A 24,773-nucleotide genomic window follows, 5' to 3' on the forward strand; every position below is an offset into this window, starting at 1 on the left:
GCGGCTCCGCGAGGCTCCCGCCTGCTTTAATAAAAGCAGAGAGGCGGGCACTGACATGGGAGGGGGCGCAGCCGCGCGAACAACGCGGCTGTTGATTGGCGCCGGCCCCGCCAATCGGCGCCCCCCTTTCACCCGGCGGCGAGGCGAAGGGGGCTGCGTGTTTCCGGAAGACGTGGCCGTTGCAGCTGCCGCTTCTCCGCCGCGCGCCCGCCGCCACCATGATCTCCCTCTCAGACACCCAGAGTAAGCGCCGCCCCCTCCCCACCAGTAGTCCGCGGTGGGAGGCGGGCAGCGGGTCGCCCGCCGCGGGGGTGGGGGCACCCGAGCTGTGGAGCGGGGAGGCGGGGGCTGCGGGGACGGGACCCTGGTGGTGGCCGAGCAACGCGGGGCGGGCCTGGCCCACCGGTCCCGGACCCGCCCGGGTCCCCTCGCCCTTTATTTGCGCCCGCGGCGCGTCGGTTGCAGCCGTTGGAGTGGTCGGGACTCAGGGCCCCGGCCGGGCCGCTGTGGCGGGGCGCCCTGCGGAGAGCTCGTCTCCTTCCTCGGCCCACGCCCGCTCGGGGCCCCGGTGCTCTGGCTGAGCGCGGCGTGCAGAGGCGGCTCTTGGTGCTGGGGAGGAAGTCGCCGGCTTGTGCGGGTGAGGGAGGGGCGTCGGCACGCCCGTTTGCTGCCCCGCGGCGGTCCCCGACGGGCAGCGGCTGGAAACTGGCCGTGGGTGGGAACGGGGGCGCAGGCGGAGCTGACCTAGCCGCGCCTGTCGGCACCGCCGCTTTGTGAGGGCTGTTGGCCTGGGCCTCGGGTCTAGCGGCGGTAGCGTGAGCTGCCGGGTAAAACGGCAAGTGGGATGGGATGTAGGGCTGCAGCGGAGCGCTCGGCGGGGCTGAGTCCCTCGTCCTTAGGAGGACACTAACACCAGCGCCGCTGCCGCCAGCGTTTGTCTTGGGCTCTGAGCTCTGCCGTGTTGGCAGGGGTGCGGTGGTGTGGCGATGGCGAGAATGAATGAAAGCTGAGCGGTAAACAGAAGTAACAATTAGCTAATGTCTTCTAGTATGCCTCCGTGTGGACATGAGTGGTTTGGAATCGCTTAATTACATGTTAGTGGCTTTACTGTGTTTCTCTTAACTTGCTGTTGTCACGCTGAGCGTTTGCAGGTACCACTGAGGGGGTTTTAAGGTGAAGACCAGGTGCTCAATCTGAAGTGGAAAAAAAGGAGTACTTGTATGTGACTGTAGTTTTGTTTTCACTGAATAGAAATACTTGGAAATAGAGATGCTGAAAGGGAAAATACAAAGAAATCGTAGTAAAGAGGTTCATAAGAGTTTAAACTGCAAGGTAAAGGAAAATGTTAGGTCTTTGATTTAAATTAGCATCTCACATATGATGCATTTCTGACATGGTTGCCATGAAAGGAAACGAGCCTGCTTGATAAGCATCGTAGTGTCAGTTATAAAGGAAGGTAAGTGTGAAAGATGTAGAAAAAAAAGTTACAAGAACTAACTTTAACTTGATAGCAGGATACTGGAAACGGAGGTATTGGAGAGCCAGTCAAGGCCGAGGATGAAGACGGGCAGAAAAGCAGGTTAGCAGCATTCAAGGTCAACGATTTCTTGAGAAATTCAGGTGCCGTGCTCTGTTACTGGGATGGGTACTAACCCTTGGGGTTAATTTTTAGGTTTCTGATTGATTAAACCCTGTGGGCTTTGCTTTTGCCCATTCCCCTATCCTCTTGTCCAGAGTATTCATTGGGAAAAAAAGAAAAATCTCTTCAGAAAGGGGACATCTGTTCACTGTTTTTCCTTTTCTTAGTTCCACGTTTGGGACCTTCAGCTAACTCCAGGGCTGACTCTGTTGGTTTTAACTGTCAGAGCCAAGAGTAGTAAGTAAAATACTGCGGAGTTCAGGGGATTTTAGGGGTGTTTTCCACTGTTTTTCTGAAATTCTGAAGATATTTCATCAGATATTTTTAAACTCACTGCTGTTTGGAAAATTATGGAGTTAGCCATAGAGTCACTGGTGGAGTAGTGTGATAAATACCTGGAGAGGACCACTGCATTAATTGATGTTTGGAAAGTTAAATTTGCAGCTGTAGTCTAGAACATTTTTTAAGCGATTCATTGAATGGTGTTATAAATCACCCGTAATTGCAAAGAATGCACTTAGTTTTTCCCAAACAAATTAATTTTTTAATAATTAAAAATTGAAACTTTTCATAACGTATTGTTGTATTTTAGCCCCAATCGGCAATTAAGCACCACAGAGCTGCTCACTCACCCCCCTGCCCCCGGTGGGATGGGGGAGAGAATCGGAAGAGCAAAAGTAAGAAAACTTGTGGGTTGAGATAAGAACAGTTTAATAATTGGGGGGCGGGGGGATAATAAATTGTAATGAAAAGGAAAACAATGGGCGGGGGGGGGGACAAAACCCAGGAAAAACCAAGTGATGCAACTGCTCGCTACCCGCGGAGCGATGCCCAGCCAGTTCCTAAGCAGCGATCGCTGCCACCTGGCCAACTCCCCCCAGTTTATATACTGAGCATGACATCATATGGTATGGAATAGCCCCTTGGCCAGTTTGGATCAACTATCCTGGCTGTGCCCCCTCCCAGTTTCTGGTGCACCTGGCAGAGCATGGGAATGTGAAAAGTCCTTGACTAGTGTAAGCACTACTTAGCAACAACTAGAGCATCAGTGTGTTAGCAATGTTATTCTCAAGCTAAATCCAAACCACAGCACTATACCAGCTACTAGGAAGAAAATTAACTCTATCCCAGCCGAAACCAGGAGACCCATAAACTGCATTAATTTTTGTCTTCTGAGAGCCTATAGTGCAGGATTCCATTCTTATTTTATATGCAGAAGATAGAGGATGTGCATTGTCTTTCCTGAACTTTCACAAGCAATGTATCAAAGTGCTGCAGTACTCTTGCACAGCCTATGGGATTTCTGCAGAAACGTTGAGAAAGCATTGTTCCTTCCTCTCAGTAAATCATAATCATTTAAAAAAAAAAAAGCTGGGTAAATGTCACATGGCTAGTATGTGTTTCTGCATTTCTAGGCACTGAAGTGTTGTATTTGAGTAATATGGGAAGGCTCTTCTGGCGCAGGAGAAAGCGTTTAAAAATAGTTCACACCCCCTATAAAAATTCCTGGTTCATTGTTGCAAAGATCATGTACAAAATGTCGGTGCTTTTTTTTTTTTTTAATTCCTCTAAGGATGCTAGTCAAATATATTTCCAAATTTTGATATGAATCAAGTCAGTAATACCTTCTACTGAGATATTGGCAACAAGGAAAGAATAGTCCTTGGCTAGTCATCTTCTTTCAGCAGTAATTTTGGGATGATGAGAATGGTGGTGTTTTTTTTTTTCTTTTCCCTCCACTAACCAGAGAATATGGTTGACTTCTAAAGTGAATCTGAATCTGTTGTAGGAGTGGGTGATTACAAACATGTTTCAAGTGAATACAGGAGAAGTGTCAGAGTAGTAATTGCAGCAGCTGTTGGGAGTTGCCCTCTGCCATCTTGCTAGATCCCTACTTTGTGCTGTATCTGAGGGAGGAATGAATACTCGCTTCCCATGATTGCATATTTATCTTATTGGCAGCTGGTAATTCCTTTGGAGTCCTGCCTCCAAGTGTTTTCCTTCCAGAACACAGATTGTTTCTGCTCCTCTAAAGTAAAGAGTACTAGAGAAAAGGGCAGAGTGCAATTGTTATGTTGCCTTCAGTCAGCAGATTCATTGCAAATACAATTTGCAATTCCATTTTTCATTGTAAACGAATATTGAGAATGTCTGCAGTAAATGAATTGTAGCAGGTTACAGTAGTTTTAATTCTGGGTGGTTAAAATGCTCATAGCAAAAGTTTAAAGTGGCAGGTGACATTGTAGAACTACAGATTTAACACCGTGTGGTCTGCAACCTTGCTGAAAGATGAGCCCTTACAGAAGTTAGGAAAGTTGAATGTTGCTGTAACAAATCTCTTCACTCTGAGCTGTTTTGAAATTTTTTTGCAGTAACTAAATGGAAGTTTGGAAATATGCAGAATGATACTCCTGAGCTCTTCAAGCAACAGTAAATGATCAGCTAGATCTACTACATTGCAGTCAAAAGTGCAACTAAAACACACTTAGGTAGATCTGGCTAACAGTAGCAGTGAATGTTATGATAGTGTGGGTGGGGTTTTTTGTTTATTTCAGGCTAGACTATACAAAACTACTGGGATCTTTTATGTATATATATATGCACACAGATGCAAACTGGGCTGCCAGCTTGTCTATAGTATTATGGCTGTTTTCACTAGCTGTTTTTATGTATCCTGTATGTTTCTAAAATCCCTGTGACCAGAGACAGCAGTAATGTCAGGGTGAGTGCATGGATAAATGCAAAGATTTTTGCAGCTGTGTTGCTGTTCCTGTTACTTCTCTTCTATTCAGTCTGCGTGAGAGTCAAAGGAAGGCCTTAGAGGCTTAATTTTAAAAGTAGAATGTATTTCTACGTATGGTCTTCAAGATACCTCAGAAGCTATTGTCAAATGGTAGCTTTAATCATAGCTTGACATTTCTAGCCCAGTTTCTCAGAGAAACAAATCTTCCATCCTACTCTTGCTTTCCCAATATTTCTTGAACAACCTTTACAGACAGGCAGAATGCAAAGATATTTAGTGTCTACTAATTTTGTGAAAACTGGCTGGAGACCCGAGCTGGTGTTTAGTAGCTGTCCAGTGCATGTGCAACTTGGAAGGAGCCTACAGCATTCATCTGAGTTGTGTTCAGTCCAGAAGTTGTGGGAAGTGGGACTGCTATGTGAGATTATGGGAGGTGGAATGTGAGGTCTCAGGAGGATGGAAAGGACCAGGGTACTTAAGTTACTGTGGTAAACTTAATGGGATAAAAGTTGTAAGTGGAAAAAAAATTTTCATTATCTGTTCACAAAACAATCCTTTTCTCCATGCTAGCAGTAAACCAAAAGGGATGTCTTTGCCGTATGTGTATATGCATGCATGCTTCTTTTGTTGGATTCAATTTCAGTATGTAGTTCCAAATATGTATTTTTTTGATAAGCAGCTTCCAAAGATCTCTGTCTGTTATTGAAGTAATTGATGTCCTGAAGACTTACTGTATTTGTACACTCAGGAAAGTTTTTTAGGTGGTCATAAAATAGGCTGAGTTTTTCTATAAATTTAAAATGTGTGTAGACTGGATGTTCTAAGTAAGTTTTTTCACAATTTTTATGCATCAGTTTTTCCTGGTACTATGTTTTGTTACGTGCCTAAATTTGTTTCTTTTTCAGAGATTGGAATGGGACTAACAGGCTTTGGAGTGTTTTTCCTTTTCTTTGGAATGATACTCTTCTTTGACAAAGCTCTTTTGGCTATTGGAAATGTAAGTGCCTGCTGTTTAGTCTTAGATTCTGCACTGCTTAGAATTAAGTGTATGATATATTAAAAATAAACTAAATATAGAACAATGTTATCAACTTGAAACTGGATCACAAAAAATACTGTGGCAGTTTGGTATAAAGGAAGAGTTATGCTCAGTGATATGAGTGAATCATTTTTCCTGATTAAAGTTAGAGCAGCTCACATCAGTCTAAATATCGTACCTTCAGGTCATGCCTGCGGTATGTTGGTCAGACAAGAAGCAGCTTGTTCAACAGTTGTTATGCTGCTGCAAATAAGATTATTTTTTTTTTTTTTTTTTTTTAGATTGGCTGTCATTACTAACGCTTTCTTTTTTGTGATCTTGTAAGATAACTGTCAAATTTAAGTATCTATTTGGATAAGAATAGTGAAGTGTTCTGTACATGCTAGCAAATGTAGCTTTGCTGTGCTTTATGAGGAAAGAAAGAAGTATGAATTGCTGGTAGTCTGTGTTTAGAAGAGCCACTCACCCTTCACAGTAGAGAGATTTAATGTCTTCAGTTTTTACCTAATCAAAGTTTTCACTTAAAGCAGGATAGAAAATAAATCCTAGTTCTGGTACACAAGATTCCCAATCCAAAGCAAATATAAAATGACAGGGTGTTTTTCTGAATCCGATAATCTCTGTGCCTCCGCTGTTCTCAGCTTTGCCAGCCAGCCAAGAGCACAGCCTGGTAGAGGTTCGCATCCTCTTTTGCTGATGCCTGGAAGTCTGTGGTGAAAACTAATATGTTTCATTCTGTGGCAGCAGCGTCAAATACTGAGATTCACTGAAGGAAAATTTTAAAATGTATATTTGAATTTGGGTGCATTAGTTGAAGCGTTGTTCTGAACCATCAATAAAGTGTATAGTGGAAGAGTAAAAAATAAAATAATGCTTTTTTTTTTTCCCTAATGTAAGGTGGAAATATGAGATCCTGTTTAGGGAAAATGATGAAACCATAGGTAGGAAGAGACAATGACAGGCTATATGGTAACCAAAGATAATGCAAGAAAAGGTACTGCATGCTTACAGAAAGTTTAAAAAAAAAAAGTGATATCAGAAAGGGGAAAAGGTGGCAAGAAAGTGGTTTATTAAATAACATACAAAACTTAGATTTCATCTGTAACCTAGAGTAAAATCCCCTTTTCAGCAAAAATGTTGCCCAGATGTATGCTTACAAGCTGAAATAATTACAGGTCCTGTTGCTAAAGGACACTAAAAGTAGTTCTAACTGGTTGGAACTATTGTGATAGTGTTCAGTCTATGCTGGAACTAGTAAATGGTGGAAAGACTATACACAGTAAAAAAAAAAATAAACCAAAAAAAACCCCAAAAACAAAAAAAAAACACCAGGAAGATAACTGATAATGCTCTTCAGCTGTTTTGCTTTTTTGGCTTTGCACTGTTCAGTAGATCAGTACAAGCAATTGAAGACGTCCATGGTACAGAACAGAGCTGCTTTTGTAACATGTCTGTTCTCAGTTTTTAGGAACCTTTCCTGTCAGTGGTACTAAGCTTCAGCACTGCTTGCGGGTAATCATTGTACTTATGATACAGGACTGTATGACAACATAACTCTTGTCACCAGGTCTTTTGACGTGATTGTGTTTGTCAGAGGCCACAAAGGTAGACTCTGCTTTTTAAGCAGCTGAGAAAAGAGTTTTGAATGCTAGCTACATATGCTTTAAGATGGACTTTACAAAAGAAAATCACTAGTAAATTCCTTCTCACCATCTGTCTTTTAATACTAAAAACTTGTGCAAGAAATGCAGTCTAATTTGGTAGAATATGTATATGTCTACATCCTAAACTTAGGAATATAATTAGCTATTTTCTTTCTTTGGTTGGTTTTTGTCTTTTCTAGGTTTTATTTGTGGCTGGCTTGTCGTTTGTTATTGGTTTAGAAAGAACATTTAGATTCTTCTTTCAAAAACACAAAATGAAAGCAACGGGCTTTTTCCTGGGTGGTGTGCTCATAGTTCTCATTGGTTGGCCTTTAATAGGAATGATCCTCGAAATTTATGGGTTCTTCCTATTATTCAGGTAAGACTTGTTTCAAAATACCTTTCTGTATTGGTGTATCTAGGAATAAATGTATTCATTTAGTGTTGCTGCATTACAGCTGACAAAGCGGCATCCTTTAAATGTTCACTTTTGATAGATTTTATATAAAGTTGTTGATTTACATTTGCAAGAGGTAGAAAGTTGGTAAGTATTTTTCGAAGACTTAAATCTGCTAATGTTTGAGGCATATACCAAACTGACTTTGGTAATGTTGTTTATGTCTAACCAAAGAACTGTAAAGCTTCAAAATATCTGGGAGTCCAAATTGTTAGCAGTGCAAAGTTTAAATATTTCCTCATAAAAAAGGCAACTTAGATACTTAGTATTTTTTTTGGTGGGGAGTTTGTTCTTTTGTTTAACAAATGGGGCAAAATACTTGGTTACAAACATCCTAAGTTTGTAACCTTACCATTTCATTAGTATGGTAGCCCAGTGAACAGATGTTTTCTCTCGTGTTTCATTACACTTGTGCCCTAGTATAGTCAGAACTGCTGATTTTGGTTAGCATTATCTGGACTGAGTTAAGAAAAGATGACAATTCTTAGTTTTTGAACAGCGATCCCGATACATGTTATAGCTTTCACAATGCATCATTTAACTTCATAAATGCAATTGTAATGGTGAAAGAATTTGACTTGTTACAAACTTTATATCTATATTTTATCTTTATTTCCACGGTTGAAGTTTCATACTTAAGTATAAAACAAAGTACAAAAATATGCTAATAAATAAGGAGGGAGGCTTTTAGTTGTTCCTGGACTTCTCTTCAGATGAAGACACTTCCATTAATGTTTATTAAGCTAATAACAGACCCCTAAAATATTTTCAAAGTGTTCAGCTGCTGGCTAAATAATACAGTTCCTGTTAATCAAAATCAAAGCACTCTTCTCATGGTGCTCTTTTTTTCCACCCAGTTAAATTGTATGTTAATCTTGTATTTAGTTTAGATAAAATGTTTAAATATTTTAGAAGAAAATCTTAACTTGGCTTTTAATATAAAGTTCTTATTGTTCTACTCTGTATTACTCTGAACTCTGCCACTGCAAGTGTTTTGAAAATCACAGTATTTTACTGAATACTTTGTCCCTTCTTGCATGTAGCACTTGGATTTAATCAGCAAGTAGTGTGTTTCCAACCAAATACCCCTCCTTTTAAAAGATCTCTAAAGAATTATAAATTACGATGTCTAAGCAGGTATGGTTATGGATTATCTATTGGTGCTAGCCAGTGGCTAGCAGAGTAAAATAATGTTGAAGGGATTATCGAAGGTCAGTAATTATCCCTAGGTCACTAGGGCTGTCCCTTAGCCAGAAGAGTATCAACAAGGGATAGATAATTATTCCAGGTGTGAATGTTTATCTGCTCTGTTTTAGTTTAAAACATCTCTAGACCATCTTTTCTAGTGGTTAATAGTTCTTAGGATCTAAATCCCTTGCTACAATGTTAGCTAGTTACTATTTCAGGCAAAGCTTTTTGTTTTTCTTCAGTCTTCATTTCAACCATTATTGTGTTTTTGGCAACTTGCCCCTGTCTGAAGAAGTTATAAAATGATGCTTGAGGAAAGGCTCCATTTTTATGATTCCTCAGGATCCTGCTGTTTGGTTACATAACAGAAAATGTCCCTGGTTATCATTGGTCTCTGAAGTACATAATTTTCTTAGGCCCAAAGAATACCAGGTCAACTTATGCACCTTTGGATTTGTTAGCGCAGTATGTTGTGAGGATGGGCATTTGTATGTCCTAATGGTTCTAGTCATGTGGGTTACTAGGACTTTTATATGGAAAACCTTTATCTTTATCAAGAGCAATTTAGCAGTTCTAGTAATTTTACTTCAACTCAGACTAAGATAGTACAAATATAAACCACTGTATTGTACTTTTTTCAGTCTTTTGATTTTTAGACCACTAAACCAGTTCCACTAGGTGTTCAGATCCGTCTAGAATCTTTACTCGTAGGTTGTTGTCTTGCATATCTAGACTACTTTTACACAGTCACCTTTCCTATGCCCTGTAGCGGTAATTGCAGAGCCCCTGTTGTCCACAAAGCAAAGGTTAGGTACTGGTGACCAAGAACACTTAAAAAAAAGACAGGATTGCAAAGATGATACTTATCTTTTTTTTAAAGATGCATCTGACTAAAGTGAGACAGACACGCAATTATTATTTTACTCTGGTTTAAATCTAGGATGTCTTTCCCTTAACATGCTGCCACAAGTTTCCCATCGGAGGTTTAGTCTCTTGCCATACTTTCACATGCTCAGGTTGCATTCACTGGAGAAGACTATTATGGGACAGTATCTCTTGTTGTACTCTAAGCTGCTTTTGGAGCCTTGTTCAGATTGCAGGCATCCAGAGTTATGGCTAAGAACATTATCCTGCCTATACTGACTGTTAGTTATTCTTGGCTACACCAATTGTTTTAATCTGTTAGAAGTGGTTTGTGTGCCTTGCATCACAATTTACTGGACCACTGAAATGATCCGGTCTTTAAAAAAAGAAAATCTCCAGGAAAAATTTGCTGGTATTGATATTATCCAGCAAATAGTTTTTACCAGTGTAGTGAAGAGGATGATGACTTGTGAAACTTCACTGTTTCACTGTGGCTGAGGTTTCATTACACATTAATCCTTATTCTATGCAGGGAATGTGTAGCTCAACAAGAGACAACTCGGAATTCCACCACCAGCTGAATTGCTGCAGTTGACTGCAAACAGCTGAGATACTGCCATTGAAAATTTGTTTTTCTGTTGCAGAGATGAAGCGGACAGTGCAGGGGGCTACACCATAGCAGCTATGCTAGGCAACATCCCCTGGCTCATGATTCAAATACCAGACTTCACATGAATTTGTCAAATAAGTGAATACACAACTCTGTCATGCTTAATTTTCTTTAGTTAATGTAAAAAATACCATATATGGTTTCAAAGGGGATTACTCAGGATTAACTTCAGTTGTTTTTACATCGGGTGTTGCAAGAATGTATTTCCTATAATGTAAAAAGAAATTATCTCAAAATGTGTATGGTAATTTTGAGAAATTAGTTGGGAGCATCAGTGCTGTTGACGAAGTAGGGTATTCTTTCTTTAGTTATTTTTTGAAGAGCTGACTGAGGGTTGCCAGCTATGAAGAAAATTAAGTCCATGTAAAAATAAGGTGCTTCTTTCCTGGTTTTCTCCTTTCTCTGCGGAATGTATGTTGATATATTTGGTAAAATTAATGTGCTGCTAACAAGCTACAAGATTTTATGTAATCTTGGTTTAAAAAATACCTCCTATTTCTTCATTCTATAGCAATATGAGAATAGTTTAATTATAAAAACTAATACAATCCTCTGATATCTTACCTAAAGGGGGTTCTTTCCTGTGGTGGTTGGCTTTATTAGAAGAGTTCCAGTTCTTGGCTATCTCTTGAATTTACCTGGTATAAGCTCGGTAAGTGTTTGGTACTTCATGCAAAAATTGAAGCTTGTACTGTTTTTTTATTCCATTGTTATAGCAATAGTAGAAATGCATAAGAAATAAAGCAAATATAACTTTAGAACAGTGACTTTGAGTGTATTCCTGTATAGTTCTTGCACCATACAGATCACCTTCATTCCCAGTGAGAAACTTCTAGATGTAAAAGGAACAAAAGGACACCTTTGCAGAAGCTGCCCCTGCTTACAGGTTGTGAAGTGGAAAGAGCCTTGGGTTGTGACTTGGAACGCTGGGGTTCTGCTTCCTGCTTCACTGTTGGCCCTAGGTGACTAGATAGGTGAATCATGCCACTGTTCTGTGCCTCTTTTCCTGTCTGTACGATGAGGAGGACACTGTTCTTCTTTGGGTAGTATTTGGATATATTTATGAAAAGTGGCCTGTAAAAGCAAACAAGCTTAGTTCAGTGTTAAGTTGCAGCTTGTATGGTGAATCCAGATGATGCATAATCATGATGCATAATCGTTCATCAAATATATTTATTAAGGACCACTGCACCAGACTACATCTTGCTATTTACTAAGATTTGTATTTTTTCAAATGCAGTTTTCCATTTACTTAACCAAATAGCCAGGGATTTGAAGACAATTAGAGGTGCCAGGAAGATGGTAATCTAGGGTGTTTCAGTCAACTACTTTTACTGTGCTAATTTCTGTATGTATTTTAACACAAACATTTCTAACCCTAGTTTTGAAAGCAATAGTTTTAATAGCTACTATTACAAAATTACTAGGGGTTATAATTTAGATGTATACAGCCTGTTTTTTAAAAAATGGTGTTTGAGATCATCTGTTCCAATCTTACAGTTAGGCCAAGTTCTGGCTCATAATTTATGATCAATTGAATGCTTCATTTGTCAATTGATCTTACTTAGTCATATTTAATTTGATCATAATGGGGTTAAATCTTGTTTTAAAAAGATAATTGTTAATGTTTTATTCAAAGCCTACGTAGGCTCAGAAGAGAATCCACAGTAATGGTCAGTTGAAATATCTTACTTGGTCTACTAATGCATGTGTGGCTGATACTGTATTGTTTTGTTTTAATCATTAAGCTAGCAGTGTTATCTGCATTCTTCTATTTCCTTTTTCATTCTGTTGCATCTTCATGTTGCACTGTTAATGTCTATATGAGAAAAACATGTCATGCAGAAACACTGTTGCAATGTAAGATTTTTAATTTTCACAAATTTAAATCATGAGACCGCGGTGAGTACTATTTGACTCTCATTTTCAGTCGCATACTAACTGTGCAAGTAGCCAGTAATATTTGAGAGTAACTTCACTGTACATAAATGCCATGCAGCTTAAAACCTTTTTGTCTCCTTTTCTGCAGCTTGTAGATAAAGTTGGAGAAAGCAACAACATGGTATAATGACAAGAGGGCAGAAGACTGATTCTAAACTTACTGTATTATTTATAAATCCTTTTGAAGAATACTCAGCACAAAGATTAAGTTGTGTACAAAGGAAAAGCTTGTTACATTCTTTACATAACAGTTTAATTTAAAACGTATAGTCAACAATATACATTAGAAAAGAAGCTCAGCAAGTATGCTTCTAGGAAAGTAACTCCAGAGTTCAGGAAGTAAACTGAAGAGGTGAAAGTCATGGAATAACCCACGTTACAACTGTTCAAGACTACTTTTGTTGTTTTTGGAAAATATGCTAGAGGCAATGAACCCTTGTGGAATTAATGGAGCCTGTACTTTACCTCCTTATTTTGAAGGTGCAGTAGAGCAAACAGGCCTACATTTTTAGGGATGACCCAAACTTATCCAACCCTCTGCTTGCTATCTTCAGAGTGCAAAAAAACAAACAGAAAACCTCCTGTGTAACGAGAGATGCATCTTTGCATGAAGGTTAAGATGACTATTCATCTTTAAGTATATTATGACAAAAAAAGGCAAACCCTACATGGTTCTGTTGTAAACATTTTTGTAAATATGTGGCTGAAATAAAACATTGTTATCTTAATGTTTCAAAGCCAATCTAAGTTGATTGTATTTGCCTTCCATTTCGGAATATGCAAAAGGTCAATCTTTAATAACTTCAGTCTTAAATGTGGTTCTGAACATGCAGAGCTCAACAGGGAACTCTGGAAACTGACTTGTGCTCCTTCCAGTTTGTTCTCCTTGAGTCATGTTACATGTGCATCCAGATGAGAATGTAGCCCCTTGTCACTAACATGAAAACTTAGTGAAATACACTTAGTTCACAGAAAAATGCATTTGGTTAAGGTGCTGACATGAACCCTGTGAAATGTATCTTACCAAAATTTGAACCTTTGTTTTTAAATAGTTTGAAGCTAAGGTTTCTTTGTTTACTCTGGAACTACAAATTGACTTTTATTTTTTACAGTAATAAAATGAAAACTTAAAATTCTGTGTACGTGAGTCTCTGGGGAGAAAATTGAGCTAATGGGGCTAACTAAAGATCAAGTGCCAATCTCCATATGTTTTGTAACTTGTTGCTTGGGTCATCTTCAAATAACTTAAAACTTCTATCAGTCACAGCAACAACTTTGCTGTTACAGAGATTCTTAGCTAACCTGGAATAAATGTCCCCTACTAATGCAAGGGTCACATTTCTTCTTCTATTGGAATGTTAAACATCGTGCACTTTCAATAGATTTAGTTACGTAGTATCCTCGCCTAACAAAATGTGATCATTAAGTAAATTGTATTTGTGGAGGCTTTGGGGCTTTCTGTTTTTCTTTTCCCTTAAATGTAATCCTAAAAAAATTACTGAAATGCGATGTTAGTATTTCAAGTAGCTATGTAGTCTTAAAGGTCTAATGACTGTTTAGTGGGTTTTTTCTCTTTATTATGCAGTTAAAATTGGTATTTTTGAAAATAACTTTTAAGTTAAGAAGATTGCTCATATACCAACCCTTTTGGAAGTTACTACAAAGTTCATTTGTACAAGATGTTTTATTTTCATTACAACTGTATAAATAGCCACAGTCTGCTATTCCCAATGTTTAATTTGCTTCCTTCTCAAACAGGCACAAAATCATTCAATGAAAAAATGCCATTATATTTACAATGAATAGCATCTGAAAAATCAGTGGTTTTATTTTATAAATGACAAAAAATGGGTGTATTTGCATGCTGGCATGTGTGCTGTAGTTTACAGATGGGACTAAATATGACTTGTGGCTTCTACCTCAAGAGATGAACCAATTTTAACTGCTCCCGTAGATCTGTTGTGTGTTACAATGCCTAGAGAATAACACTACAGCAGTTTAGCAGACTCATCTTGTTTGCTTTGGTAGAGCGCTAGTCTGTACTGTGGGAATCAAGTACTGTTTAAAGCAGACAGTGTTCATCATTTACATTGGAAGTCAGCTACCTGAAGATTTTTATTCTTGTCTTTTGAAAACTAATGTGATGGGAAAGGTGGATTGCACCACATGACTATGGAGCTCTGCCTTGAAAGCAAATTGCTCGGTAAGCTGAAGTACCTTCATCAAGAAATCTGATGATATCTTTCGGAGGTGATGAATGTGTTGCTGTATATGACCTTTTAGCCCTTGGAAATGCCGGGATGTAGGCAGTTCATCTCACTTTTATTTAATTCATTGTTTTAAATCAAAAGTCATTTTTTGTCAGATGTGAACTGTTGTGAAAAGCGTCTGAGGGAACAAAATTGTATGTTGAATTTAGCATAGTCTTTATCCCTCAAGGTAATGTTGTCTTTGAGACAGTTTTGCCAAGATAAATGTGGGTGGCAGCAAAGGTCAAAACGGCTTAGCCTTAAAGTGTTTCTGTCGTAAAAATATCTTTAACAGAAACGTGCTTGGAACATTTCCCCTTTTAAATGTAATTTATAACTGCTGCTTTAAAAATCGTAAGGATGGATCTTATTCTGAGCAAATGAATACTGTAAATATCCTTGTCATACCTTGAATAAATGGGTACCTTTTTCTATAATTTGTGTTTGTGTCTCTTTATGTGCACATTTTAAAGTGTTTTGACAAATTTTCCTTTCCAAAGGTTAGGGAGTGCATGCTGTTACTGCTTGGCTATCTTGCACTGTTGTGACTTTTGTAGTAAATAATGTCTTTGATTAATCTTAAATGGAAGGGTTTCCTCTTTTTCTTACAATAAACCTTTTACATAAACATCCCCCTGGTTATTCAGGTTCCAGTTTCAAACACATCACAACAAAATGTGGAAATTACAGTTACATGGGAAATAGTTTCTTTGTTAAACTCCCTCCTTTCCTTTCTGAGGAAATAACTGTGAAACTTTAGGAGAAAAAGGGCACACGTCTAGAACTTAGAGCAGGTTCTAGTCCGTGTGCTTTCAGTTTAGGTCAAGGATATGATCATGGGCTCTCTATATCCTAGAGAGCGGCCTGATAAACAGGTTTACTGTTTTGTAGTGCGCTGCAAGCTTGCAGCCCGCTGCTGAGGATTTTCACAGAGGGAGAACAGCAAAGCAGGGATTTTAATTGGTTGTTGAGGTGGTGTGTTGGTGCTATGTGCTAGTTAATGCCCTAAAAACTTATTTTGACTGAAGTTCCAGCCTCTCAACTAGCTTTTACCGAAGTTAGTTCTATCCTAACAATTCCAAAGAATTATCACTTCCTAATTTAAAAGGAAAAAATCCTAGCTACATCTAGTTATATTTGATAAACTGTGAGAGGTATAATGTTAATCTGTATGTAGCTCATGGCTAGTTACTTTCAGTGAATGGTTGCCATTTATTAACCAGGAACACTTTGACTTTGTTATTGCTCACAATATGGTACCTCTGTAGTTTAGAGTCTGTGTCAAAAACATTGTAAAGAAAGGTATCTTGTCTCTGCAGTAGATGTCAAAGGCAAGGTTTTATCGCATTACTTTAAAATTGTTTCCTTGCCAGATTTCAAGGTACAGACTCATCAAAAGTTGTTGCTTTTCTAGTTCACTTGATTATCAGGCCGGATTATAGAGTCCACGTCCCCAAACCAGATGTAGTATGTATGCCTCCCTGCTGTCTCTTCAGATGTTACTGCCAACCCTTGGACTCCTGTCTGTATGTCCTGGCTTGCCTTGGCTGTCACTTCCACCCTTCACATTGCCATTACCAGCTATGACAGCACTAGCGTGCCATTACCAGACTAAGTCACCCAGCAGAATTTGGCCTTTGTGGCCCGTTTGTTCTAAGCTTTACCCCTCTAGTATTGGGCATGGCATATTAAAGCATCTTTCAGAAGACTTGGATCTCATGCTCAGTCCAACAAAGAGATTCTGCAGCTGCTGTAGTCCCTCGCCAAGCCTAATTTCAGCACAATTATTATATGCTAAAGCATCCTCCTCAAATATGTAACAATTTACAGAAAAATTACAGGACTGATGGGGAGTAATTTGGTGTAGAATTCATTATCTCAAACTACGTGTTACGACTGATAATTTGGGATATTGCTTAAGATCGAGTTACAGAAATGCATTTATGTGTTTTTTACCAGTCATTAACATGTCTAGTTTACCTGCTGAAGTAGTGCATGTCTGGAGGTATACTTGCTGAAAAGCATGTGTATTCCTGTATTCTTTCTAGCAGATACCATTTTTCATTGAAAGTAGTAGTAACATTTGGTGGGGAATGTAATGGATCTCCTATAAAAATATAGAGGTTTGAAGTATCTTGTTGCATATGATGCTGAAAGCTCATAAAAGCGTTGGGTTCCTAGCTGACTTACCACGTACAGGACTTTTTCTACTGAAAGGGCAACAGTGTTTAACCTGCTGTTTGGTACAGGGGTATAGATCTCGTTAAGATCCGAGATGTTTATAACCGAGAACTGGCCTCCTGCACCGCTGCGTTGGCAGCGGAGCTGACCACGGGCAAAACGCAGGTGACCCACAACTTCTTTATTTTCCTTTTTTGGGTGCCTGGCTCTGAACCTCGGTTCGGGTCCGAACCGGCCCATCTGCGATCAGGTGCGGCGGCGGTCACCCCGCGGGCCGAGGCCCCCGGTGGGGCGCGGGGCTGCCCGTGGCCGCCAGGGGGAGCCACGAGGAAGGCAAACGCGCGGGGGCCGCCGGGGAGGCGGCGGAGGCCCGCCGGGGCGGCGGGGAGGGCCTGGGGGCTGCGCGGGATTCGGGGGCTCCTTGTGAGCACCAGCAGGGAGCCCATGCTGCCCAGGGTCCCCGAGGCACTGAGCGGGGTTATACCTGCAAAGCCGGGGACTGGAGATCAAGTGGCGATATCTCATGAGGGCAAAAGATACGTTTTATTGTCTTCTTTTCAAATCAGCCATGCAACGAGCCAACAGTTCGGAGCCCTACAACCGGTAAGTGGGACCCGAAAAATGTCTTGAAAATATCGGGCCGGTTTGTTCTGTACTTCTGGAGTCTTTTTAAGCTTGATTTGATTTAGACTGGGGAACCGCAGTGTGGCTTTAAAACACGAAGCAGATGTTGAGCTTTTTATAGAGAGCTGTTCGTGCCGAAACGCTGCACGTTGGCCCCTCTCTCGGCTGGCAGGATTTGAAGCAGTCGGGTTGTAGTTTGGAGACTGGGAAGGCAGGCTTTCCACTTGCCACAGCCCAGCTGCCTCCTTTTCTCCAGGGACTCAAAAGCTCTTCCAGTAACATCAGAGAAATCAAGATGTCACATTGATTTCTACAATTTAATTCTACTGCTTTGAAATAAATGGCATTTTTGGCGCAAAATGTTTTACACCACCCCAAAAAATCACATTAGGTCAGTCTTTAAATATTGATTTAGTTTTCGTATTGAAACCAAGCAGTTCAGCAGCAAGTCTTCCAGGTGGCCTGGCTGAGTGGCTTTTATCATTAACCATCTAACTTAGCGTGTCCAAAGAAGGGCAATGAAGCTGGTGAAGGGTCTGGAGCACAAGCCTTATGAGGAGCAGCTGAGGGAACTGGGGTTGTTTAGCCTGGAGAAAAGGAGGCTGAGGGGAGACCTTCTTGCTCTCTACAACTACCTGAAAGGAGGTTGTAGAGAGGTGGGGGTCGATCTCTTCTCCCAGGTAACAAGTGATAGGACGAGAGGAAATGGCCTCAAGTTGCATCACGGGAGGTTGAGATTGGATATTAGGAAAAATTTCTTCATCGAAAGGGTTGTTAAGCACTGGAACAGGCTGCCCAGGGAAGTGGTTGAGTCACCATCCTTGGAGGTATTTAAAAGACGTGTAGATGTGGCGCTTAGGGACATGGTTTAGTGGTGGACTTGGCAGTGCTAGGTTAGCGATTGGACTTGATGATCTTAAAGGTCTTTTCCAAACTAAACGATTCTATGATTCTCTGAACTTATGTGGAGAATTATCCTCAACTTGCTCACCCCCCCCCAGAAAAAAAACACAACAGCACAAAATATCAAGTGTTTCCCCTCTCTTGCTTTTCTGCCAGTTTTTAGGCAGGCCTGAGTGGGGGAGAAAGGAGCAACTTAGCGGTTATGAAATCTTGGGAATTACCTTGGATGGGGAAAATGGGCTGGCGAGGAATCATGGCGCTTCCCTTAAAAGGTAAAGGAGTGGGTTGATTTTGATGAGAACTCAGGATCTGCGTGGCCCTGGGTGCTAAAGCCTCAGATGGAGCCAGCTGAGGAGGGCTCTGCTGCTGACTCAGCCTCTGAGGTGCTGCTGCCACGTGCAGCATCTCCCTAAGCCCCATTCCCACTTATGGTGCACCTAAGCTCATTTTAAATGCCTTTTGAAGGCTTCGCTTCAGAAGCATGATTGACACTTTACCTTCTGAGACGCAGAGGAAGCTAGCCCCATTCCGGCAGGGCTGTGGGGTGGGCAGCGCTGAGGCGAGGCAGGTGCAGTGGCCTGGAACCTTCTGGAAGAGGCCCTGCCCCACCGCTGCTGAGGAGGCTGTGAGGAGGCAGAGGAGAGGAGCTAGAAAACAGAAGTCTGGAAGAAATACTGAAAACAAGCTCTGTTCTTGGTTAATTCTCAGAGCGTAATGTTTTTCTTGCCTCTCAGGGCAGAAATAAGTGACACATTCACAAAGTGCTTGTTCAGGAAGAATGCGTAAAATGCTGTTTCTCTGAGTGGGTGGGAATGAAAGGGCAAGAAACGTGTTTATTTGGTTCCAATTACCCTCACACATGCAGGCCTTTTCCTTTCAGCCTTTTTCTTAGTGTTTTCCTGGTTGTCAGGTGTTCTGTGGCTGCTTTCCCCTTTATCTTCTCTCACGACTCTTGTTTTTAAATGTTTCTTTCTGAGAGTATAATTATGCAGTCTATTACTTTGTGAGGATGCCAGCTTAGACGCTTCCCACCCTTCAGCATCTACAGCAATTACTTTCTACTCCCATGCTTTTTATCTGGGTTTTTTAAACCCAGATCACTCTATTAATCCGTTTTACAGCAGAGCCCGCATACAGCGGAGTTGGCATGTCCAAGGAGGTGGAAAAATGGCATGAGGATGGAAATGAGCACCAGGAGGAGGTGCTGCCACAAAAAGATCTTGCTTCTCTGAAAATAACGTCCGCTGAAACCTTGCATCTCACTCGAGCCCGTCTGTGAGGTGGCGTGTGCCTGTGACTACGAGAGAGGCCACTGTGCCTTTACCTTTCTGTTTCTACAGAGAATCCTAACTCTTCCTTCTTCTCCTTTTCCAAAATGAAGACTAGTAATTGCAGCCATCACTTTCTGTGTATAAACTTATTATTTCAGCTTCTCCAATCATTCTGTTGTAGCCCAAAATGACAAGACTCTAAATGACCTGTCCTCTGAAATAAAAATAATTTAAAAAATTATCTTACCCTAAAATTTTGTACATATATGAACACACAGATACGTATAATATTTACGTAACACATTTTTCTTTTTTCTGTTAGGAAATTTCTACAACACCAACACGATTCTCACCCAAAGGTTTCTCTTTCCCTTACTTCAGGACTTTAAAAACTTTCCACAATTGTATTCCCAGTTCTGCAAGGCAGCTTTATGGAAATCATGTCCTGCAGTTACCTTCTTAATTGTTCTGAAGAGTTTTAGTTTTGAGACTGAAACCAGTCACAGGTTTTCCCTGAAGAATATCGTAGATGAAAGTTGATGTTTCTGTATTTTAAATATTTGTGCCAATGCACTTTCATGCAGTTGCAGAAACTAAGCATGATTGAGTTTTAGTACAAAAGCTAAGTAGAAGCAAAGTATTTCAGAAAGATCAAAACATACCATTCTGATACTTTTGAAAAAGATTTTATTTTTTGTTTTTTTGTTTTTTTAAATAGCTTTGGAACACATTTCAAAAGGGCTTATATTACAAAAAGCTTTGAAAATTTTAAAAGATCAAAATCAAACTGAAACACAAATTTTGTCAAAATGATACCTTTTGACTGAATCAAAATTTCTTTCCCCACATTTTACTACAGGAAGTTTTCATTCCATTTCAAAAGGAAAAAAATCTCGGAATCCCATCTTTCTTTTAAATGGAAAACCTGGTTTCTACCCACCTTCACTCTATCCTCTTTATGCAGACCAGCGTTATAAGAGGAAACCTTTGAAAGTGTATCAAGCTATGGGCTTCTGCCCTTCATTCCTTGTAGAATTACGGAATTATACAAGCTACCTCTTTCAAAATTCCCCATTTGGCTTTATATCATAGAGCCTTTTCATTTTCCCAATGGTAGTTCCTCATATTTCTGTGGCTAAAATGTGAGTTTATTCAGTTCTGGTTTGGATAACGTGCACGACTGAAACCCTTTTGGTCTTCTGCAAAAATTTCACTCACGAGCCCACAGCAAGCAGAAGGAATGCTGTGCTCTTCTGCATGGCTTCTGTGCAGACCAGCAAAAGGAATGGAACATACTAATCACAGGTTTTTGTGGCCACTCTACAAACATAGTCTGCCTCTAGGGCCCCAGGTATCACAGCTCCTATTCACCTTGTGAATCTCTAGAACTTGTGGAAACACTTTGGACTCACAGCATACAAATTACGTAATTCTCTAATTTCTGTGAAAAACTTACTCATCGAAACTTCTAAAGTTTAACAGTGCTGTCAAGCGTTCACAGAATGCTTTGCATTAATGGAAAATCTAGCGTAGAAATGAACAATGGCTTGTTTTATGAAAATGAAATAGAACATAGAAAATGTATGTTATTGATTGATCAATACAACTGATTGAATTAGTAGAGGTAAAAATAAAGTCAATGCCCCTTGGATAACTTCTGGAGCTGAACATCCCACATAAGGAAGTGTAACTAGATTGAGACAATGCAAGCCAACACTGCAAAAATATGTCTGTACGGCACATTTACTCAACGGCAATTTCAGTTTTTGGAGTGTTGCAGCAAGATGCAAGTTTTGAGGTAAGTTCTGTAGCTTCTCTGAGTTTTGGTCTCCTTTTTCTGATTTTTATTTGCAAGTTCAGGGCCAGCTTGACCAATAAAAAGATCTCTTTTTACTATATATCCTAGACAACTTGGTGTTTTGGCTTTGCACGAATCCTCTGCAGTTCAGATAACATTTCTCCTTGCCCTCTCCTTTCCTTCTCTTCTTTCTTAGTTATGCCCAGGCCATGGATTCTGCTCTGTACCTCAGTAGTTGGCAGTAGTTTGAGGATAACTTGAAATGTATCTCTGTGGTGGAGCATGATGCAGAGAACTTAGAAAGAAAAAGGGCTCATAGCACGATACTATTCCGACTGGCAAACTGAGGTCTGGAAACAGTAAAATTGCATTCAAACAGCTTTTGTTCTAGAGGGACTCAGGATACTGAAGTTAAGTCTGGAGAAACTGTAGAACCTGTAATAAGGAATGCAAAAAGATATAAGGATAAATACCACGTTGAGGGGCAGACTCAGCATGACTTTTCTGAAAGGAAATCCTGACCTGCCTATCTAGAAACTTCTTTGAAGGATTCAATGAACATGCAGACAGTAGAGGTCCAATTTATACAATCGACTTGGATTTCCAACAGACTTGACAAGGTCCTGTACCAAAGGCTCATAGAAAATAAGCTCCCAATAAGAAAGGTGCTTTTATGGTTGCTCTCATGAATTGCTTAAAAGATAAGAAACAGAAGAGGGAGAGAGTCTGTGGAATTGAGAAAATGATAGGGAAATGGAGGCAAATAGAGAAAGGACAAAGTTTGCTGATGAGATTAAAAGCTTCAGGGTAATGGTGTTAAACAATTCAGCCACACTAGAGCTATCTGCAAAGAGTTGCAGAAGGAGCTTATGAAATTGAATACACAGTTGTCAAAATAACATAAAACAATGTCTGCAAATATAAAATTATGCACATGGCAAAAAAAAAAGCTAAATTTATGTAAACAGTGATGGGTTATGAATGACCTGTTACCTTTCAGGAAAGAAACCTTGGAATTAGAAAGTTTGTAAAAATATCATTCAGTTTAGTGCTCAGGAACAGTCAAATTAGGAAACAGAACACCAGGCATTATTAGGAAAAGAAACAGGGAAAAAAGCAAATTAAAAGTAAATATGGTGACCTGCATTTTGAGAGTTTTGTGTAGTTCATGTCCCCATCCTAAATCAAGGATGATCAAGGGTATGGAACTGTTTTTATATTAAGACTAAAAAGATTAGCACTCTTCATCTGGAAAAAGGAGGTGGCTGACAGAGGATTCAACAATAGTCTGTAAAATCACAAATGACATAGAGGGGATGAGTATTTTGATCTTCGTTTGTGTTTACAGTCTTACAATATAAGAAGAAGGGAGCATGATGTGAAATTTTCAAGTCACAAGTTCAAAATAAAACAAAATTATGTATTTTTCCATAGAACAGAGCTAAAATGCGGAACTCACTAGCACAAGATCTTATAGATGCCAAATTTTACATGGGTTCAAGGAACAATTAAATTAATGGAACAAAAATCCATGAAGAACTGTTAAGCCTAAAGAATCCATCTTTCAGGAAATTGCTGTGGTACAAACCCCTTCAGGCAAAAAGGGCGTATCAGGAAAGTGCCCCTCTGTGCTTGTGCTGTTCTTGTAACTCTTCTGTTGGCATCATTATTGTCGACTGTCAGAGACAGGATATTGAATTAAATGGACCTTTGGCCTGACCCAGCATGGTTGTTCCTACATTGTGGTTGTAATCTGAAGATCATTCATCGTGAATGGATTGAATTGCTCTCATGAGCGCTGAGTAGTAGTTCACTGGTGATGAATTGTATCTGTCTGATGCTTCTTTGCTGCCTTCTCTGCCTCCTGTTTTTTGCTCCATCTTTCTTCTCTCCTAAATAGCCACTAAAACATCACTGTTCACATGAACTTTCATTTTGGGTAGCGTGGTTTACCCACGATTCTTTGGAATCCAAATTTTTGTAACTCCATTAAATAGCACTTTCTTACCTGGCTGAAGAGTGGCAGGAACAGAGATCTACTTATGTTTATGTAACCAATCTCTGGCACCATACAAGAGAGAATAATTCACGTACATCATGCAAAGCAGAACCTGACACTTTTTGACAGTAGCAGTGAGATGAAATGGCTTTCTACAACTCCTTTCAAGCAGATCAGAAGGGGAAAACATTTACAAAAACAGTAGTAAAGGAAGAAAAGACTTAACCGTAAAATCAGTAAAGATGAAAGTAAGTGCGTTGTGAACGTTACACTGTGGTTACACTGGGATTTTCTCTTAAAAATTCACCGTTTTGTTGTGCTACTGCTGTACAGTTTCACTGGCAGCAGCACTGGTAGAAGTAACAGAGAAGACTGGCCTCTGATGTTTATTCTCTTGTCTTCAGGTGCTGGTCACCTCCCTGCCAGGTACCTACGAACAGAAATCAGAGACACAGTAGTACCTGTAGTACCCGCCAGCTAGCTGTAGGATGGCCAGCTGAGGTATGAAGAGCTGTGGAGGTGTAGCTACATGGATTTCAGCATGGACTAGGCACTGGTGAGCAGGGGAAGGACACCGAGCCCCATTGTGGCAATCCTAGCTAGCTCCAAATAAAATGGGTTGCGTGGGCCCCTCCTGTGTTCGTGGCCAGTGCTGGAGGACTTAGCACAAGTTGTGCACGTAGTGGTGGAAGGCGGAAGGCCTGGGGAAAGCCTGCCTTGCAGCGAGAGAGGTGAAGGGCTTGCTAGCGATGGGAGGGATAAACTGCGAGGTGTTTGGTGTGTCAGACAACTTGGACGCAAGGAGGAGGAAATGACTCAGAGACTGAAAATGATGAGTTTCTTAATGCTTGTGGAGGGAGAGGAGTAAGAAGAACGTGTTATCCTCAGTGTAAATTACAGTAAAAGCATTGAATTGTCTCTGCTTGGTAGGCGTAGCGCCTGATGCGGGGCCATTTTAGGGGGAGCCACGGGCCACAAGCGACCCTGCAAGCCGACCTGCCCCTGCGGATAGGTGCGGGCGGTGGGTTAGCTCCCGCCGCCCTCGTCCCCGGGTGGGGCTCTGCCGGTGCTTCCCGAGGGCGAGGGCGAAGCGGGAGGCGGCGGGGCGGCCCGCCGGGCGGTGTGCGCGCCCGCCAGGAGGAGCCAGACGGGGCGGCCCGCAGCCCCTCGCCGCTTTCCCCCGCGGCGGCCGGCGTGCGCGCCGCCCTCGCCCGCTGATGCAATCGGAGCCCGCAAGCGGCAGCGGCAGCAGCAAGCAGCGGCGGCGGCAGCGGGCGGATCGGCCGGCCCCGAGCCCGCGCAGCGCGCCGCCGCCGTAGCCGCACCCGGGGGCTCGGCGTTCCGCGGGGCTCCAGGACGAGCGCTGCCCGAAACGAGCGGCGGCCCGCCGAGAGCCCGCTCCGCCGCGGCAGGGAAATACCCCCCGTTTGCCAGCATGATCAAGGTAAGCGGAGCGGGTTTCCTGCCAAAATCCCCTCGTCCATCCTTCGGGGGATGCGGAGTAGCAGAGGGACTTTTCCTTGGCAAACAAGGGACGCGGTAGTTCACTGATTTGTGTTTACAG

General features: G+C 41.1%; 2 protein-coding genes across 2 annotated transcripts in view; both read left to right on the forward strand.

Moving 5' to 3' along the window:
• Nucleotides 1–2: 2 nt before the first annotated feature.
• Nucleotides 3–14,881, forward strand: GOLT1B (golgi transport 1B). Its single transcript, XM_075505954.1, has 5 exons — nt 3–243; nt 5,288–5,379; nt 7,265–7,443; nt 10,814–10,895; nt 12,273–14,881. Exons 1-5 carry the CDS (start codon nt 219–221, stop codon nt 12,309–12,311), a joined length of 417 nt encoding a protein of 138 aa, XP_075362069.1. The 5' UTR covers nt 3–218; the 3' UTR covers nt 12,312–14,881.
• A 9,350-nt stretch (nt 14,882–24,231) lies between these two features.
• Nucleotides 24,232–24,773, forward strand: part of BCAT1 (branched chain amino acid transaminase 1) — a 65,693-nt gene continuing 65,151 nt past the window's right edge. Inside the window, exon 1 of the mRNA XM_075505967.1 lies at nt 24,232–24,653. Within this exon, the coding sequence (XP_075362082.1) occupies nt 24,645–24,653 (9 nt within the window). The 5' untranslated portion in view covers nt 24,232–24,644. The remainder of the gene's footprint in view (nt 24,654–24,773) is intronic.

Source organism: Mycteria americana, chromosome 1 (genome assembly GCF_035582795.1).
Source record: "Mycteria americana isolate JAX WOST 10 ecotype Jacksonville Zoo and Gardens chromosome 1, USCA_MyAme_1.0, whole genome shotgun sequence".
Taxonomy (NCBI): domain Eukaryota; kingdom Metazoa; phylum Chordata; class Aves; order Ciconiiformes; family Ciconiidae; genus Mycteria; species Mycteria americana.

Bases quoted from the DNA above. Each gene is read 5' to 3' on its own strand.
- GOLT1B (XM_075505954.1), top strand. From the start codon at position 219: ATGATCTCCCTCTCAGACACCCAGA. The intron at 5,380-7,264 runs GTAAGTGCCTGC...TGTCTTTTCTAG, and splicing joins CTCTTTTGGCTATTGGAAAT to GTTTTATTTGTGGCTGGCTT. The intron at 7,444-10,813 runs GTAAGACTTGTT...TCTTACCTAAAG, and splicing joins GGGTTCTTCCTATTATTCAG to GGGGTTCTTTCCTGTGGTGG.